Source organism: Salvia miltiorrhiza, chromosome 2, assembly GCF_028751815.1.
Source record: "Salvia miltiorrhiza cultivar Shanhuang (shh) chromosome 2, IMPLAD_Smil_shh, whole genome shotgun sequence".
NCBI classification, from domain to species: domain Eukaryota; kingdom Viridiplantae; phylum Streptophyta; class Magnoliopsida; order Lamiales; family Lamiaceae; genus Salvia; species Salvia miltiorrhiza.
The window spans coordinates 39,661,450-39,681,801 of NC_080388.1; the positions used below are offsets into that span (position 1 = coordinate 39,661,450).

Genomic DNA, 20,352 nt, shown 5'->3' on the forward strand with positions numbered 1-20,352 from the left:
TTCGTGCAGTGCCAACAGTCTTGGCCAACCTATAAGGAGAACTTAAAGGTGGCTCTAGGAACTAACTCTACTTGGCTCCAGCAACAGAAATAAACAAAACATAACTTAGCAAAACTCCTACTAAGTAGTACTGTTATCTTCAAACTCAAGCTCAAAACATCTAAATTCTCATCTCGTCCCATCTTTACTTAGTAGGGAATCTCTCTAAACAATGATATTAGATCCCTTAATCTAAATCATCGTGACTCAGTAAGACAACTCAACAATTCTCTCTCAAAGCCATCTCCAAAGACTATGGCTCATGATACCTCTTCAAGTACCATTAAGGTTGCGTGAGCAAAACTCACGTCACAAAACAACTCAACATATCGTACAATATCTCATTGCAGCATGCTAATAACTCATCATTAATCATGCTATTATACTCAAGCTCATACTCAAACTCGTAACTCAAACCAACAAGTACTTAAAGCAATTGCTAATTCTCTCAAACTTTAGCTCTAAGTTCTCATTTCATCCTTCTACTTAGTAAAAAAAAATATCTCTTAACAATGACATTAGATTCCTTCATCTAAATCATCGTGACTTATCACAACTGCTCAAACAATTCTCATCACAAAACATCTCAAATACATCACATCATAACTCATAATTATGCATCCTCAATCATATAACATCATATGATATAAACGCTCTCATGATTCATCATGTAACGTCAACATATGCTCTTACAACATAATAACTCATTATTAATCATGTTGTCATCCTCAAACTCAAACTATGCACCTTCAAAGTGTAACATCATAACTCATCATATAACCTCAACATCATGCTCTTCAAAATTTAACGTCAAATAAACTTTGAAATTTTACTTACCTCGTTGAGCCTGGTGTGATGGTGCGCTGAGCTCACGGTTGTTAATAACTATTAGTCTAGTGACTCATTCTAGACTAAACTCAAGACTTCTAATTCAGAGCTTTCCTTCGCTCTGATACCACTCTGTCACAGCCCGCCTTAACTAAGGATAGTTAAGCCGAGTGATCTACGACTAGGGATGGGGTTAAAGAATAAGGGAAAGAAAGGGGCATCATTTGAAACCGTAAATCTTACTTAACTTAAGAAAAATCATCGTATTTACTCATTAATACTCTTTTGAACAGTCTATGAAAGACAACATAAAACTTAATTAATATCATTAATCAAGTTATACATCATATGAAACCATTCTCTTAAGACTCAAAGTATGACATAACATACTATAACATCAACAACATCTTGCAGCGGAAAGTAGCTAGACATATGTATGAAGACATATTCTAGACAGGTTAACTATTTATTAACAACCCTGGAGACTCCGCTCATTGCAGCACCATCATCACATCAGCTCAACCTGCACATTTAGAAAACATATGCAGGGCTGAGTACAAAAGCACTCAGTGGGCACGTATGCCTAGGTATAAAAATACATGTTTCAAAACTGTAAATTGTCATGCCATCATAAACAATACAGCAAGGGAGTTTTTCGCTAAAAAGGCCCAAGCTTACTAAATTCATTTGTGATTCTTAAAGTTCGTCTGCAGACTAAGTTCTCTTGTAATCTATCATATCTGGAACTTTGTGCCGGAGAGGTGGCCACCTCTCACGGTCACTTGACCGGCCAACCCGCTAGATGACTCACGGTCACTGGTGTACACTAGTCCTGGCAGGATAGCTATCAACTGCTCAGGACCCGAATTCGATTGCATCATTGGCAAAGCCAAAGCAGATAGATATCATACTAAAATTTAAACATTTTATGGCAAGACAATACTTGAAATAACTTTAACTCAAAGATTTTGTCATGAAATAACTTGCTTGAACGTAACATTTAAACTCATTTGATATATATATGAAACTGAAATTAACAGTTAAATCATCTCATGCATTCATTCGTATAAGAGGCCTACGACACGCAGGGGATCTCTATATACGTATAGTAAAAGTAATGCCCACCTCGTTGTGTCTCTGTATCAATGAGTAACGTCACTCTCTCCCTCAAGTCGTTACTTCCCAAAAGGACCTTCATCGTTATGAAGAATTGGTGAGAAGTTATAAAAGAAACCTCGATTAATAATCTAATCTCTTTTATGAAACATTAGTATCTCTAATGTTCATCTCTCTTGATTGTTAATCAATATAACAATTATTATCTCTCGTCATTACTCATTAATTATAACATCCTTATGTTATAATTAACAGCACTTCAATTAAAAGAAATATTTAACACATCGAAAAGTCCACTTTCTTAGCAGATCTATTCGCTCTCATCTCGTCTAATTAACCAATTAGAAAGTTAAACTTTCCATTAGGCATGTATTTGAGTCACGGGTCAACAAGAATTGACTATGCTCAAATCCTAATTTCACTAAAAATTTCGGCATGACCCATTCATATATAATGTCAGCCACGAGATTTCATCGCGTGAATCTCACTACGTGAACTCGTCTCTCGACTCAAAACTTAACATCTTGACATCATTTCAACGCAAACCAAACAATTCAAAATCATCAAAACTCTTTATCAGTAAACTATCATTTATACTCGACACCAATTGTTCGAGTGTCAGATACCAACATTTATGTGCGTTAATCATAACTCTCACAACTCACACCATTTAGTCATATCGTATCATCCATCAAAACAAATATAATCAAGTTGTTTTCTAGAAAGTTTTGCTGTTTTTGTGTCATCTTTAAAAATTCATAACAACCAACTCAATCATCATAAACTCTCATACCAATTGATCTCAAAAACTTCATGAAGTGTAGTTCACTCTAAAAATGGTAGTTAACCAAAAAGGTTAAAGGTTTTTGGAGATATTGCTCTTTTAGTGCAGGCTGTCAAAGATTTACAGTTTCTGCCAATTTTGTTTAGGCCATTAGAAACCAAGGCAAACCTTAATAAAATTCCATCAAATTTAATCATCCAAAACTAAAGGTATCCTTGAAGATTTGGTTAAAATTTCACAAGAGAAAACGTTCATATGATCTGCCAAATAAACAATGAAACTCATACACTTTTACCGTTGGACAAATATGACAGCAGAACAGGGCATTTTTGAAATAATAAACTGCTCTGTTTCAGAGGTCATAAAAATCGAAATCTTATGTTTTTAGAAAAGTATTGAAGTCTAGTTTCGTTTAAAAAAAACGGTGATGCAAAATCCTTCATGGATTAATAGATATAAACGTTTTTGTGAAGTCTACCAATAGTTGACAGATTCTGTCAAGGATTTTTCAAAATATCTTTAAAATAGCAAACATCATCCAAAAGACATGAAATTTTGCAGCGACGAAATACACATATCATAGATAAACATACTAAAATTTCAGAGTCATCAAGCAATGAAAACTCATCGAAACATAAGCTTGAAACTGCTGTAAATTCCAGTTTTAATTTCGTTCAACCAATTATCATCCATAAATTGTAAATCAATTAGCATGCTCATGTGATATCGTAGAACACATATACGCAATAATATTCATTATGCAACGTCCCAAACTTCACGAATTTAAATAATCATGCTCTAAAAACTTATACAATTTTCGTGCTTGAAAAAATACGAATTTTGTCACACCCCAATTCTTGAGTGAATAAATATAATCGAGGTGCAACTAATTCATAGAAATAAACAAGGAACAACCTTGTAAAAAAAACCCGAAATAGGATAGAAAGTCGGGCTATGCCCCTTTGGATCACAAGTTTTGTTTCATGCTTCTGACAACCGACATTCATTGGCATAAATTTAGTAGTGAAGAGTCTAAGCTCGGTCAGATATATCATTTGAAATTTAACATGAAGATCTTAAGTTGGGAAAACAAAAGACTGATATAAGTAATTGCTACAGCGGAAGTCTAACATAGGAATTTATCTCTAGCCTCAGCTCCGTCCCGTCAGCACCAGCCAGCCAACCTGAAAATATTTGAAAGTATTTTTGGGCTAAGTACTAATGTACTTAGTGGGCATGCATTTTCTGAAACATTTCATATTTTAATAAAGACAGTTTATCCAATCATACTCGACATGACTTAGAAGGTTTTAAATTGAAAGAAGTACTTCTAAGCATGTTAAAACATTTTCTTTCATTTGTGCGCACATGTCACACTCCCTTTCTGTTACTCGCTGTGATCCCGGACCTTTTAGCCACCGACGGATCTCTGTCTCCCGCTGACTTGAACTGAGGGCGTAACCCAGACAAGTTTACTTTGACCTCGGGACGCTACCCAGGCAGGCCTGATATTTCTCATGCTCCGGAACACATCCAGTCGAGCACCCTTATAACGCCTCTGGTTAGAGCCCGATGGAGATCAACCCACCGAGTCAACTAACAAGTGTACACAATTCTCAAACAACGTATTAGGTCATAAGAGAACCTCAATTGATTAACTGCGCGAGCCTTAAACAGAGCAGAGTGCACATAAATATTTTATTGGATAAACAGTTTTCATTACATTAAATAAACAATTTGCATTTCATTGAAATATTTAGAGCTTAATAACTCAATCATACTTTGTACATTTGGAAAGTAATGCCCACCTGGATAGGCAAAGCCTGAAGATCATAATCACATATAAACCTGTCTTGGGAAAGCAGCGCTAATCCCCCTGGTCACAAAGCCTACAAGAAATTCTATTCTTAATAGGTCTCCTTGAATCTAATCTTAAGTCATGGTGTAGTGCTTATTATTCTATGATTCACTTAGCCGGGTTTTCAAAATTTAATAAATAAATAATTGAAAACTAAATTCTTGAGTTAAGGACACCAACAATATCCTTACTCGATTTTCTTAAATAATTGGAATTATAAATAAAACCAATTAAATCATAAATACTTTTATTGCAAAATATAATGCAATTTCATGCCATGCTTAGCATATAATAAGTAATTTACTTAAAATATGCACCTAATAATAATTTAATATTATTATGAAAATTATCCTTTAAATAAATTAATCAAACTAATAATAGTTCAATTAATTAAAAATAAGAAAGCCCAATTTAATAAAACAATAATAGGGCCATCTATTAAATAATTGAATTAAGGCCCAGCACAATTATTAAAACCAAGGGCCCAACTAATTTAATAAACAAAACTCAGCCCACTAAATAAAATAATTTCGGCCCAATAAATCGGCCCAATTAAATCGGCCCAAGCTCCCAACACTCCCAAGCCCAAGCCCCCAACACTTAAACCTATTACCCTCTTCAATCCCTCCCCCATCAGACGCACACACACAAAACAACACACGCACACACGCACATAGCAGCGGCGCTCCAACACCTCCTTCTCCCCCCTCTCTTCTTTTCCGGTAGCGGTAGCAGCGCCACCGCCCGACCGCCGTCGCCCACCTCTGCTCAAGCCGACAGCAGCAGTCAGCCGGACCGCCGCCATCGCCGTCCTCCGACTCCGGCCTCATCTCCCTCAACCTATCTCTCTCCGTCGACAGCAACAACAAGGTCCTGCCTTGTCGCCTCCCTCTCATTCCCCTGCTTTGGACAACTAGCGGTGGAGCCGCCGAAAGAACCACCACCGCGGAAGCTCACCGGAGAAACGGCTGTAAACCGCCTCGGCCGTCGACTCTCTCGACCTTCCGGCAACAGCAGCCAAGCCACCGTTGCCGACACCCTCTCAGCAAGACACTCAACACAAGTTTCTCCCTCGGCTCTCTTCTCAGGTCGACGGCAGCAAGGCCGCCGACCGTCGTCCTTCAGCCCCTGTTCTCTCAACTCTCGACCGCTCAAAGTCCCGCCGCCGCGGAAGCTCGCCGGGGAGCAGCCACGACAGCCTCTGCCGACGACACACCCTCACCCTTACCGACTCAAACGCTCCAAATACTCAGATTCGACAAGCAAAAATCAAAACTCAAAACTCCATCTTTTATCCTTTTTCTTTTGTATAAAACTGACATGCTTCATGTATATAAGTATATATATAAACAGAGTGTATGCATATGTATTTTTCTTTGCTTTTGATTATCTAGATTCATGGCTTTGTTTGAAAATATAGCATATTAGATGAATTCTCTTATTCATTCTGTGCACACGAATATATATACACACATGAATGAATGAGTTGGTTTCATTTGATTGAGTGTGTTTGGTTAGTGCTCTGTGAAACAAGAAGAGATGTGCTTGAATGAAAAGTAAAATAAAGTTGAGATAAACCTTATAGTGTTCTGTGTAGAGACGAATGGTTAGTGAATATGATGTTGTTGAACTTCTGGAGATAGAGATGTGCATTGAATTTCTTCCTTGCGAGAATAATTGAGATATGGCAGACAGAGAGGAGTGGACGAATGTATTGCTGTGTAGGAGTAGGTGTAGTGGGTAGTGGGTGTAGTGGAGTAAAATAAAATAAAATAAAAATCTTCCGGGTTGTACTATGAAAACTGTAATAATCGTTCAGTGTTTGCTTAAATAAATAGCTCATGAAAATGCTTGAATGCTAAATTAAATAAATATGCGACGCACATAAATTTAATAACTAAATTTACAAAATATATTTTTGTAAATCGTCTTTGTTGGAATTAAAATAAATTCATTTTTTTTCTCAATCCGGCGTGAATCATCTTAATTCTAAGTTTAAAATAAATTCTAAATTAAAAATTATTCTAGACTTAGCTCGAGGAAACGGGATATTACATCCCTCCCTCCTTAAAAAAAATTTCGTCCTCGAAATTACATATCTGGTATTCTAGCTTGGGATACTAGTCTTTCATTTCATTCATTTCTTTTGTGGCATTTTCCATCCTGTGATGGTTCCACTACATGACGAGAACAATATTATTGTCTCATAAAACTTGAACCTTGCGATCAAGTATCTGGACTGGTTTCTCTTCATAACTTTAGTCCTGGCTATGACTACTTTATCTGGCTTAAGCAAATGCTTTGGATTAAACACATACTTTCTTAACTGAGAGACATGAAACACATTGTGCACGTCTCCAATACTGGGTGGCAATGCCAACCTATAGGCTACATGGCCTATCTTATCTAGGATCTCAAAAGGTCCTATATAACGGGGTCGTAACTTGCCCCTCTTTCTGAAACGTATAACTCCCTTTAAGGGAGAAACTTTGAGGAAAACTTGATCCCCAACATTGAATTCTAACTCCGATCGGCGTTTATCGGCGTAAGACTTTTGTCTATCTAGAGCTTCTTTGATTCTTTGCTTGATGTGGTCGACCTTCTCAACCATCTGTTGGACCAGTTCAGGACCTAACAGCTTTCTTTCACCCACTTCATCTTAGTAAAGTGGTGAACTACATTTTCGGCTGTATAAAGCCTCATATGGAGCCATTCCAATAGTTGCTTGATAACTGTTGTTATAAGCAAATTCTACAAGAGGTAACAAATCCTCCCAACTTCCACCTTTGTCTGCGACAATCGTTCGCAGCATATCTTCTAGGATCTGAATCGTTCTTTCTGACTGCCCGTCAGTCTGGGGGTGGTACGCTATGCTGAAGTTCAGCTGTGTGCCCATGGCTTCTTGTAAACTTTTCCAGAAACGCCATGTGAATCTGGTGTCACAATTTGTCGTGATAGATACAGGTACACCGTGAAGGCGTACTATCTCTTTGACATATAACTTTGCAAGTTTCTCCAATCCAAATGTCATTTGAATTGGTAGAAAATGCGCTGACTTTGATAATCGGTCTACTATGACGCTATATCTCTTTTCATTCTTGTTTACCAGAAAATTTTCTTTAAATTCTAGTGCATCTTTGTACTGCCTGGATGTGCAGTGTAAGGAGTATCATGAGCCTTGCTCATAATCTCGTTCTTTAATTCTTCTTTATGTGGCACACACAATCTTTCACCAACCATAAGTGCGTTATCATTTGCTTCAGTGAATCCTTTCGTTTCATTCGTTCTTGCAGCGAGACGCATCTTCTCCAAGAACCAATCTTCTCTTTGTGCTTTGCACAATTCTTTCTCTCAAATCAGGTTTAGCTGTCAGTGCAGCTACATAACCCGATACTGAATCTGGGGAATAAACAATCTCTAAACTGAGTGAGGCGAACTCACGAATCAGCTCCTTATGTTGAGTAATGAAATACCCTAGCTTAGCCTTCGTCTTTCGACTCAGGGCGTCAGCTACTACATTCGCTTTTCCTGGATAGTAACTGATGGTGCAATCGTAATCCTTTACTAATTCGAGCCATCTTCGTTGTCTCATGTTCAAATCCTTTTGCTCGAAGAAGTATTTCAAACTCTTATGATCTGTAAAGATCTCACACTTAACTCCATAGAGGTAGTGTCTCCAAATCTTCAGCGCGTGCACGACGGCTGCTAGTTCTAAATCATGAATCGGGTAGTTCAGCTCATGGGGCTTCAATTGACGAGACGTGTATGCTATCATTTTTTTTTGATTTTGCATCAACATGCAACCCAATCCTAGTTTCGAGGCTTCAGTGTACACCTCAAATTCTTCATTCTCTTCTGGTATTGCTAACACTGGTGCAGTAGTCAGCCTAGTCTTGTGCTACTTAAAACTTTGTTTACAAGCTTCGGACCAAACATACTTAGTCCCTTTTCTTAAAAGTCGAGTCATTGGCCTAGCCAATTTCGAGAATCTTTCGATGAACCTTATATTGTAACCTGCTGGACCGAGAAAACTACTGATCTTATTGACATTTGATGGTGCCTTCCATTCATTGACTGCTTCGACCTTGGCGGGGTCTACTTTGATTCCTTCAGTCGACACTATGTGACCGAGAAACATAACTTCCTTTAACCAAAATTCACACTTGTTGAATTTGGTAAACCATTTCTCATTGCGCAGGGTTTTGAGTACGATGCATAAGTGCTCTTCATGTTGTTCTTCGGTCTTAGAGTATACGAGGATGTCGTCGATAAACACTAAGACAAAACTATCGAGATACTGATGGAAAACTCTGTTCATTAGGTCCATGAAAACTGCTGGGGCATTCGTTAAATCTAAGGGCATCACTGTGAACTCGTAAAGTCCATAACGCGTTCAAAACGCTGTCTTTGGAATGTCTTCTCTTTTCATCCTGAGTTGGTGGTAATCAGATCTTAGGTCAATCTTGGAAAACACACCGGCTCCTCTCAACTGATTTAACAGATCGTCTATCCTCGGAAGAGGATATATATTCTTATGAGCTTGCTTCAACTTCTTATAATCAATACACATTCTTAGTGTATCATCTTTTCTTTGACATCTTGAATTAGTGCTCCCCATAATGACATACTATGTTGCATGAAATTGGTAATTCATTGGGAAAAATATCTTTGTACTCTTAAATCTGTTGAACTTTATTAATTGTTTCCTTCGTCCTAAGTCACCTTCTCAGATTGACTAGGGAATTCTAACATCAAACTTTTCTCATCGTCTTCGTAACTTTCACTTCGAGGATTAATGGCACTCCTTCTGCCATATAAACTCATTTTCCCATTTCCAACTGGTTATTTAATGGGGGTTTCTAAGTTTCCATTGTGGTGGCGTTCCAACTTTATTCTTGTTGTAGCTTCTGGCACTTTAGCCAAAGCATTCACTCTCTTAGCTTGAGCCTACTAGCCTTGGGGTTGGGTTATACCTTAAGTTTAGTTCTAGTGCTTTCATTCCATTTAAGGGTTTCCTCTATTTCTTTCATTCCATTTCCTTTTTCTTTACCTCCATCTTGAGGTGGTGTACATATCTTGTTTGTGCGTGAACTTTTTACTTCTCCATTTGTTGTAGTGACTCGGTGGTGAGAGTCTCGTTCATTGCTTGTTCTTTCGTAATATCTCCCTGGTTCACTAGGGGAATTGAATATCTCATGACGCGATTTATTTACGAACTCCTTTACGCATTTCTTATTATTGTCCACCATGTGGACCACATATTGACAGCTGGTTGAAAACTAATGATAAACTGAGTAATTCTAATCGCTACTATACTTATCGTAATAAAGGATATTCTATTGTGACAACTATATAGTGCGAGTCTATATATTGTGATGACGCTCTACCTCGAGATCAAAAATCTTAATTGACAATCACCGAGATCTTAGTCATGTGGGCTGGCCAGACCCAACAAAACGAATCACTCAGTCAAATGGGAGTTTCGCCCCCAATCATGTCAACTTCTAATTCATATAAGTCTCTGGTCAAACTTCTAACTTAAAACTTACTAGTAAGTACTTCATCATAAGTCATTGATACCATGAAAGTCCATTCTATGCCGTTCTAGCAAAGCTATCACGACTGACATCATAATCATAAGCAACATAAGTTCTTATGTGAAAAACTTAATTTCACCGCTATTGAAATAGCTCAAGTGAATTCTTAGTCTTAAGGCATTGCCTCTATGTTGTAACATCTCTATGTTAAACATTTCTATCTTACCAGTCTTTACTTAAATCGATCAAGCGGTGCTATCACGATTAACATTCTCAAGCATTCTTGGGTGGTACTCAAACAGTTTGCAAGAGGATCCACCATTCTAATCGTATAGGCAGCTAGCCTAAAACGACAACATAAAGCTTTCTTATTCGTTCATTCTCTTTGAAACTTGAAACATGTTGACATTAAATGCCACATGAAACTTTTCTATTGCCGGAAAGATTCAAAGAATCTAACTCGACCATACATCTGATATTCGTGAAAGGCTCAATAGTCCTGAACACGACTTTAACTGATCTTATCGTTAAGGGTTCGGGTAGTCCCAAACACGATACTTACTTATCTTATCGTTAAGGGCTCGGGTTGTCCCAAACACGATACTGAGCTTGGTTATATGAGTCGGAGACCCAAGATAACAATATGAAAGCGATTAGCAATTCATAACTTATAACATATGGAAAGCGATAAGCAATTCACATAGTATCATAAACATAAGGCGCACATTCTCTTGAAAACTTTCATAACATCTGAAATACATATACGTATATTTTTGAAACTATTATCGTACCTTTGTTGCGGCAGTGTGACGGCGAGCTGAGGGCTACTGACATTCTTAGAAGTCTAGAGATACTATTCTAGACTCGACATCAAAAGCTTATGGTTATCAGAAACATGAAAGAAAACTCATGCTCTGATACCATTCTGTCACACCCCAATTCTTGAGTGAATAAATATAATCGAGGTGCAACTAATTCATAGAAATAAACAAGGAACAACCTTGTAAAAAAAACCCGAAATAGGATAGAAAGTCGGGCTATGCCCCTTTGGATCACAAGTTTTGTTTCATGCTTCTGACAACCGACATTCATTGGCATAAATTTAGTAGTGAAGAGTCTAAGCTCGGTCAGATATATCATTTGAAATTTAACATGAAGATCTTAAGTTGGGAAAACAAAAGACTGATATAAGTAATTGCTACAGCGGAAGTCTAACATAGGAATTTATCTCTAGCCTCAGCTCCGTCCCGTCAGCACCAGCCAGCCAACCTGAAAATATTTGAAAGTATTTTTGGGCTAAGTACTAATGTACTTAGTGGGCATGCATTTTCTGAAACATTTCATATTTTAATAAAGACAGTTTATCCAATCATACTCGACATGACTTAGAAGGTTTTAAATTGAAAGAAGTACTTCTAAGCATGTTAAAACATTTTCTTTCATTTGTGCGCACATGTCACACTCCCTTTCTGTTACTCGCTGTGATCCCGGACCTTTTAGCCACCGACGGATCTCTGTCTCCCGCTGACTTGAACTGAGGGCGTAACCCAGACAAGTTTACTTTGACCTCGGGACGCTACCCAGGCAGGCCTGATATTTCTCATGCTCCGGAACACATCCAGTCGAGCACCCTTATAACGCCTCTGGTTAGAGCCCGATGGAGATCAACCCACCGAGTCAACTAACAAGTGTACACAATTCTCAAACAACGTATTAGGTCATAAGAGAACCTCAATTGATTAACTGCGCGAGCCTTAAACAGAGCAGAGTGCACATAAATATTTTATTGGATAAACAGTTTTCATTACATTAAATAAACAATTTGCATTTCATTGAAATATTTAGAGCTTAATAACTCAATCATACTTTGTACATTTGGAAAGTAATGCCCACCTGGATAGGCAAAGCCTGAAGATCATAATCACATATAAACCTGTCTTGGGAAAGCAGCGCTAATCCCCCTGGTCACAAAGCCTACAAGAAATTCTATTCTTAATAGGTCTCCTTGAATCTAATCTTAAGTCATGGTGTAGTGCTTATTATTCTATGATTCACTTAGCCGGGTTTTCAAAATTTAATAAATAAATAATTGAAAACTAAATTCTTGAGTTAAGGACACCAACAATATCCTTACTCGATTTTCTTAAATAATTGGAATTATAAATAAAACCAATTAAATCATAAATACTTTTATTGCAAAATATAATGCAATTTCATGCCATGCTTAGCATATAATAAGTAATTTACTTAAAATATGCACCTAATAATAATTTAATATTATTATGAAAATTATCCTTTAAATAAATTAATCAAACTAATAATAGTTCAATTAATTAAAAATAAGAAAGCCCAATTTAATAAAACAATAATAGGGCCATCTATTAAATAATTGAATTAAGGCCCAGCACAATTATTAAAACCAAGGGCCCAACTAATTTAATAAACAAAACTCAGCCCACTAAATAAAATAATTTCGGCCCAATAAATCGGCCCAATTAAATCGGCCCAAGCTCCCAACACTCCCAAGCCCAAGCCCCCAACACTTAAACCTATTACCCTCTTCAATCCCTCCCCCATCAGACGCACACACACAAAACAACACACGCACACACGCACATAGCAGCGGCGCTCCAACACCTCCTTCTCCCCCCCTCTCTTCTTTTCCGGTAGCGGTAGCAGCGCCACCGCCCGACCGCCGTCGCCCACCTCTGCTCAAGCCGACAGCAGCAGTCAGCCGGACCGCCGCCATCGCCGTCCTCCGACTCCGGCCTCATCTCCCTCAACCTATCTCTCTCCGTCGACAGCAACAACAAGGTCCTGCCTTGTCGCCTCCCTCTCATTCCCCTGCTTTGGACAACTAGCGGTGGAGCCGCCGAAAGAACCACCACCGCGGAAGCTCACCGGAGAAACGGCTGTAAACCGCCTCGGCCGTCGACTCTCTCGACCTTCCGGCAACAGCAGCCAAGCCACCGTTGCCGACACCCTCTCAGCAAGACACTCAACACAAGTTTCTCCCTCGGCTCTCTTCTCAGGTCGACGGCAGCAAGGCCGCCGACCGTCGTCCTTCAGCCCCTGTTCTCTCAACTCTCGACCGCTCAAAGTCCCGCCGCCGCGGAAGCTCGCCGGGGAGCAGCCACGACAGCCTCTGCCGACGACACACCCTCACCCTTACCGACTCAAACGCTCCAAATACTCAGATTCGACAAGCAAAAATCAAAACTCAAAACTCCATCTTTTATCCTTTTTCTTTTGTATAAAACTGACATGCTTCATGTATATAAGTATATATATAAACAGAGTGTATGCATATGTATTTTTCTTTGCTTTTGATTATCTAGATTCATGGCTTTGTTTGAAAATATAGCATATTAGATGAATTCTCTTATTCATTCTGTGCACACGAATATATATACACACATGAATGAATGAGTTGGTTTCATTTGATTGAGTGTGTTTGGTTAGTGCTCTGTGAAACAAGAAGAGATGTGCTTGAATGAAAAGTAAAATAAAGTTGAGATAAACCTTATAGTGTTCTGTGTAGAGACGAATGGTTAGTGAATATGATGTTGTTGAACTTCTGGAGATAGAGATGTGCATTGAATTTCTTCCTTGCGAGAATAATTGAGATATGGCAGACAGAGAGGAGTGGACGAATGTATTGCTGTGTAGGAGTAGGTGTAGTGGGTAGTGGGTGTAGTGGAGTAAAATAAAATAAAATAAAAATCTTCCGGGTTGTACTATGAAAACTGTAATAATCGTTCAGTGTTTGCTTAAATAAATAGCTCATGAAAATGCTTGAATGCTAAATTAAATAAATATGCGACGCACATAAATTTAATAACTAAATTTACAAAATATATTTTTGTAAATCGTCTTTGTTGGAATTAAAATAAATTCATTTTTTTTCTCAATCCGGCGTGAATCATCTTAATTCTAAGTTTAAAATAAATTCTAAATTAAAAATTATTCTAGACTTAGCTCGAGGAAACGGGATATTACAAATTTAATATATATCGATCCTAGCATACCCCTAAGCACAAATATCAAGTCAAAACGATCAAACAAAAATCGAAAGACAAGCTAATATGTGAAAAACGGGGCTGCCCTCATGGGTTTCATAGCTACGGTTCGTTCCGTTCTTACTCCCTTCATTAAACATGCTCAACATCTACCCAAGAACAACATACTAAAATTTCACGACGATCCGACGTCGTTTCAAAATAAAGTCGAGAATCGACGTTTTTCGACGTCGACGAAAATCGAAAATAAAACCATCAAAACGTAGGTAGAGATCTTACCTACTTAGATACATGATCGAAAAGATGATCGGCGCTCGTCTCGGTGCTCAAATCGGAGGTCAAAAGCTCCGTCCAAGCTTAAATGGAAAATGGCGTGTGTAGTGTGTGTTTTAGGTGTTGTGTGTGTGAATATGTGAGTTGTGTGTGTGGTGTGGGCTGATATAGCGTGAGTTAGTGAGGGGAAAGGGGTTTTGGGAGGTTTGGGGGTGGTTAGGGGTAGGGTAGGTTAGATATTTAGGATATTAACCCGTTAGTCGTTAAATATCTCGTCTCGTCTCGTTTTAACAACTAACAACCCATACTCTTTGTTACTCGCCCTCTCAACCTCTACTCACTTTCATTGCACTCGTAATTCTATATAAATATAGAAAACGCAAGCTCGTTCTCAAAATTCTGATAAACGAGCTCGGTTCGTTTATCGAGAAATCCCGATTTACTATTCACTCGTCGTCCAAAAATAAAAACTTTCATTATTGGACTTGTATCGAAAAACTAAGAATATTTCTCGACGACGTGCACGTAAGATTTTGAAAGTCGACAAAAAGACGAAATAGCAGTATTTTACTATTCATCGTCAAAAAGTCAAAATTTTCAAAAACGTCTTAACGGACTCAGATCTCATTTCCGAGTTCATCGTTCTCATTCAAATAATTATCTCGAATTATTCAAATACTCAAACTCAAATACGGATATAAAATCCCACATCATTCTCACATCATCGAAAGAACATCTCAACATCTTAAAAAAAATAACAAGAAAACTTCATATAACTCCTCATCTATTTACAAAGTAAATCAAACAAGGGATCTAAACCCTAATTACTCAAACTCAAGCAATTAAACACGTCATCAAAAGCCCGGGTATTACACATCTCCTCCGCCGCCCTCAGCCCACCGCAATACTTCATATGTGTTTTCAAAGATATGGAATTTCTTTAGTTTTTTTTGTTATTATTCCACGTGTACTTCCAACATGACGCTTGGCCGGGCACGTCAAATACCGGTTGCCGGATTATTTTTGCGGGCCACAGATAAGAAAAAAAAATGAAACGATGGTTATTGTTTTCAAGTTTTGTAAATATGCTTAGGGTGAGATATATTTGAGAAAACGCCCAAATGACGGGCAATAAACTGATATTTACCCTTTTTAAATTTACTATTTCAAAGTGGCTCTTTTCAAATCCACTCTATCAAATATACCCTTTAATTTAATCTATCATGTCATCGTATGTCAAAAGACAATTTTTAATTGTTAATTAAAGAAGGGGTATTCGTCTGTAAATATATATTTCTTTTACTTTTTGAAATTTAACACGATTTTTTTTACACTGATAAGAAAAAGCTTTAATCCATTAACTTTTGTTATGTTATATTTGAGTATTGTTTAACTATTTCACAGTTTTTAACTGTTTCAAATTGAACTTATCTAGATTGAAACATGTATTCCGAGTTTTTGACCTCTACGTCAATAATAAATTAGAGTTTTTCTTCATCAATGTCAAAAATTAGAAAATACCTTCAAATTCATGTGTGTGTGAGTAGAAAATAAAAATCGTGTTAAATTTAAGAAAGTGATAAAAATTTGTGCATTTATGGGTGAATACCCCATGAAAAGAAATAGAAATATTTATTTTTTATTTGATTCGTATATAATACTGATACTACGCAGCCTACGCTTCCTCTTCCCCAAAATTAGATAACGAAAAAAACCCTAAAACATCAGATTTTCTGGGCTCACTCATTCTTGTTGGCAAGTTACCAGTGTTTCTGCTTAGATTTCATTAGGTTTTTTTTACCTTTTTCCTTTCGGTGCGAGTGTTTTATTTCCAAAATTCAACGGACTCTCTCTTTCTCCGTCAAAGGTATGCCGATGTTTTTTGAATCTGCACATCACCGAAATTAGTTTGATTTGTATTTTGACTTTGAAAATTGATATTTTCTCTGTTAGATCAAAGTATTCTTTTTCTTCTTCTTATTCTGGTGATTATTGCCTATGTATATTGAAACTTTAGTTTACTGAAAGCTAGTTATTCTATCTTAATTATTAATTTTTTGGGTTTCCCAAGTTTGATGTATCTCGTTTTTCTTTTTGATTGGTTTAATTTGACTCTGATGATTAAGGGGTTAATTTTATTATTCTATCTGGTAGTCGGATTAAGGGTTTATCGTGATTTATTTTGCTTTGATACCGTTTATCTGTGTGTTTTGTTTTTCAGTAACATGGCCAAAATTGAAGTCACTTCCAGGGTGAATTCTTAACTGAACGATGGATGACTGGGGTAATATTTCAATCCGCTCAATCTGATAATTAGTTTTAACGTGTTTTCTTGTTAGCGATTGACATTATTCTGTTTTGGTTCTCTGCATTTGAGCATTGGAATTATATCTGAGCTACCATTTTTAGTTGAATTGAAATTAATCTGCCTCACTAATCTGGAAGCCTTTTGCATTGGTTTCTACGTTTTCTGTTGTTGATTAAGTTCTCTCTTGTTGCACTATCAAATGGGATTTTGACTTTCGACTAGAAAACATTTGGCATTGTTGTTGATCTCGTTGTAATTGAGTTCATATTTTTATGTTTTAATGAATAAAGAAAGCATAATTAATATACATGAGCTGAAATTCAAGTAAATCGGCACCTTGTAGTTGTAGCATTCACCTATTGAAGATTATGAGTTCTTGCATGTTGACATAATAAGTGCACGATCTAAATGGGAAACCTTAAGTTAAATGTATACCGAAGATAGAATTTTAGTGACAATAGGGTCAGCAAAAGCTCCATTGGGTTCTTGACTGCTTAATCAAGTCCCTTTTTTTTTTGCATTTCCATATATTTATATACTATTTTGGACTGTTGATTACATATTCCTTCAACTTGTGGGTGTCTCCTTATGCTTTTATTTTTACAATATTATTTTCCCTTCATCTTTTTTTTGGGGGGTCATTGTTGGTTAATTTTGAGAATTCTTTGGTGTTTCAGAAGATGAACCTGTTCCAGTTGTTCTCAAGAAGGAAAAAGTGTTAAGTAATTGGGACGATGAAGATGTGGAAGATAATGATGTGAAAGATTCTTGGGAAGATGATGATGAACCTGCTCCAGTATATAATGGCATTCTTGTTCATTTTAACTTCTGCACTAACTAGATTGATGATAAAATATTCCTTAATAACACAATGGGTACTTCTTTCTTTCATTCAATTTAAGTTGCTTTTTATGAATCTTGAGCAATGAAGGCTGTTGCACCACATCACAATAAAATAAATTGATAATGCTTGTATGGTTTCATATTATGCCGACCTCATTCTTAATAAATGAGCATTTTTCTGTGTGAACTTGTGTTGTAGGCCTTCCAATATTTTGATAAGTCACTAAATACTGATTTTCCAACATACAGAAATACACTGTGAATCTGTAAGTTTAGTTTTCCATTTTTTGATAATTGAGCTTGTATGTTGGACGAGGCCAATTCTCTGCAGATGCCTCTGGATGCTAAAGTATATGATGTCCTTTTATCTCAATGTTTTTTCCTTCTTGTAAAATCACCTAGAAGACCATTTATGCAGTGGCATTAAGTTTATTTAATCACACTGATTATGAGTTTGTCTTTGATTGCCATAATGTTTTAATGTTGAACATTAACGGAACACTATTGTTTTGAAATGTGACATGCTATACAGCAGAGTGTTTCCCTGATATATCTTTTGTTTCTATTAATGAGTTTATGGCCCTCTGATATATATTGAATCATATTCTTATTAATTTATCTCATACTATAAAAGAGTTATGTTAAAAACTGTATTTCTAATTTAGCAGAAAACTCTCAAGACATTCTAAATTTTTGGACTATCTTTTGTCGTGTTTCATAAGTACTATTTATTTTGATTTTTTTTTTCTCCAAATATTTTGCTTAGGCACCTAAAGTTGAGGCTCCGGCTCCTGAAAAGGCCCCCAAGAAGGCTGCAGCAAAACTAAGTGAAAAGAGAGGAAAGGCCGTTGAAGCTGCAAAGGAGGCACCTTTAGATCCAGTAGAAGAAAAACTTCGCCAACAGAGGTAGGCCTCTGCTATTATAACTTGTACTGAATACCGGTTTTTTCTAAAGCAGCTCTATACTGTATTGTGTAGATATGAAGTATCTCGTGTGGGAGTTGATAAGTTAAATCTATATTTTATTGTTCGTTTTAACTTCCCTCAGCTTTGTTTTATCATTGAATATCATTTGTTTGCCAATCTGCATACCTGGTGGATGGTGTGCTTTTATATATGGATAGAAGGATTTATAGAGAATGAACAAATAGATAAAGAAGAGATGAGGGGGAACTACGTTGGGCAGGAGAGAGAAACCTTTTTTTTGGTGGAGAGAGAGAAACCTTTTTTTTAAGCAGAGAGAGGGGAGAAAAACTTTGATTCTTAAATTTTAGGAGAGAGAAAAAGTGATGTATAGAGAGTTTGATTTGGCCTAATTTCTAGAAGGATATTATATATATAAATTAATTGAAATTATTTAATCCTAGTTTTGATCATTGTAAGTAAACATTGGTTGATTTATTATCAATCCATGAATTATCCTAAAATTTGTCAAGCCTGAAGTTAAAAAATCCTGAAAAGTAAATGCCCCCTTATAGTATTACCTGTTGGCTGCGGCCAGTGTTGTGTGCTTTGACATTTCTTTTGTCCTTGTTTTTTATGCTTGCTCTATGCACTTTTGGTATTGGAATTGAAGGGGATGGGTATCATTTTCGGCTACATGCTAAGCATCAACCTGCGTGATTCTTTCATACTTATGTAATTCAAAATGGGTCTTGCTACTTGTCTATAGGCTTGTGGAAGAAGCTGATTATAAGTCCACAACAGAATTGTTTGCAAAAAAGGGTGATGAAAATACTCTCGATAATTTTATTCCCAAAACAGAAAGCGACTTTGGCGAGTATGCAGAACTTGTTTCTAACAAGCTTCGCCCATACGAGGTATGCAATATTCATTTCATTTGCATTGTTTTATTCTGCCGACAGATTTGACCTGACTAGTCTCTTCTATTATAGAAAAGCTTTCATTACATTGGACTGCTGAAGGCAGTAATGAGATTATCGTTGACTTCTTTGAAAGGCGCAGATGCCAAAGAAGTTGCCTCTTCCGTTACCGCAATTGCAAATGAAAAGATAAAAGCAGAAAAAGAGGCTAATTCTGGCAAGAAGAAGACATGTAAGACAAAAATTGTGAATTCGATACCTCTAGTCTTTAGGTGGTGTTTACATGGGGCGTAGATTAGATTGATATGATTTGAGTATTTTGAAGGATTACACTATCAAATAAGTTCAAAATTGTTTAGTCCATCTAAGTAAACATCATCCTACCAGTTAACAAGGCTTTACTATTACAATTGAGTACGTCATCTCATTTACAGGTGGAAAGAAGAAGCAGTTGCATATCGGCAAAACAGAGGATGATGTGATTGTGGATACATTTGACGATTACGATGATTACGATTTTATGTGAGCTGGCTGGTGCTAGTGCTAGTGCAAGTGTGGAAGAGTGGGAAGAAGTATATTTTTGAAGTATTAGAGTGTGTACTAGTTTTTTGAGTCGAAATTGACGTCTGTATTAGTGGGGTTTTCACTTTGTGAGTCAGTCTTGGAGATGCATTATTTTTCCTTTGTGTTAACTTTATTCATTTGTGGATCCAACATTGAACATAAAGAGGAAAGTGCAATACATCGTCTGTCTCTTCATTCTTCGTGCGTTTTTGCCTCACCCAAAAAAGATAGTGTACATTCAAATGTGTGGTGCATTTATTTCAACTAGTTCGCCCCTCGTGCGACCAACATCGAAATAGTCGCACATCGAAATTGAACGATATTTAAAATAAATAAAAATATACATATTAAACATAATTA

The 20,352-nt window shown here is 36.9% G+C and overlaps 1 protein-coding gene and 3 long non-coding RNA genes across 6 annotated transcripts; 1 reads left to right on the plus strand and 3 right to left on the minus strand.

The window, feature by feature from the left end:
* Positions 1 to 1,164: 1,164 nt before the first annotated feature.
* On the minus strand, positions 1,165 to 14,994 carry LOC131012410 (uncharacterized). The gene is made up of 3 exons (XR_009097315.1): positions 14,461 to 14,994; positions 1,993 to 2,059; positions 1,165 to 1,390 (listed from the first exon to the last, which is right to left on the minus strand). It is a non-coding gene; the product is annotated as an uncharacterized LOC131012410 (long non-coding RNA).
* LOC131012412 (uncharacterized) lies at positions 3,742 to 6,399 on the minus strand. Its single transcript, XR_009097317.1, has 3 exons — positions 6,204 to 6,399; positions 4,576 to 4,656; positions 3,742 to 3,951 (listed from the first exon to the last, which is right to left on the minus strand). It is a non-coding gene; the product is annotated as an uncharacterized LOC131012412 (long non-coding RNA).
* Positions 11,222 to 13,878, minus strand: LOC131012411 (uncharacterized). The gene is made up of 3 exons (XR_009097316.1): positions 13,685 to 13,878; positions 12,056 to 12,136; positions 11,222 to 11,431 (listed from the first exon to the last, which is right to left on the minus strand). It is a non-coding gene; the product is annotated as an uncharacterized LOC131012411 (long non-coding RNA).
* A 1,108-nt stretch (positions 14,995 to 16,102) lies between the features above and the next one.
* LOC131012413 (uncharacterized) lies at positions 16,103 to 20,177 on the plus strand. 3 transcript variants are annotated; one of them, XM_057940364.1, is made up of 7 exons: positions 16,103 to 16,321; positions 16,676 to 16,738; positions 17,443 to 17,558; positions 18,372 to 18,511; positions 19,278 to 19,425; positions 19,501 to 19,660; positions 19,863 to 20,177. In XM_057940364.1, exons 2-7 carry the CDS (start codon positions 16,726 to 16,728, stop codon positions 19,952 to 19,954), a joined length of 669 nt encoding a protein of 222 aa, XP_057796347.1. In that variant the 5' UTR covers positions 16,103 to 16,321; positions 16,676 to 16,725; the 3' UTR covers positions 19,955 to 20,177. The 3 variants fall into 3 exon arrangements, with proteins under 3 accessions (XP_057796347.1, XP_057796346.1, XP_057796348.1); XM_057940363.1 differs by having other exon boundaries at positions 16,105 to 16,321; positions 17,440 to 17,558; XM_057940365.1 differs by lacking the exon at positions 16,103 to 16,321 and having other exon boundaries at positions 16,709 to 16,738; positions 17,440 to 17,637.
* Positions 20,178 to 20,352: the final 175 nt, after the last annotated feature.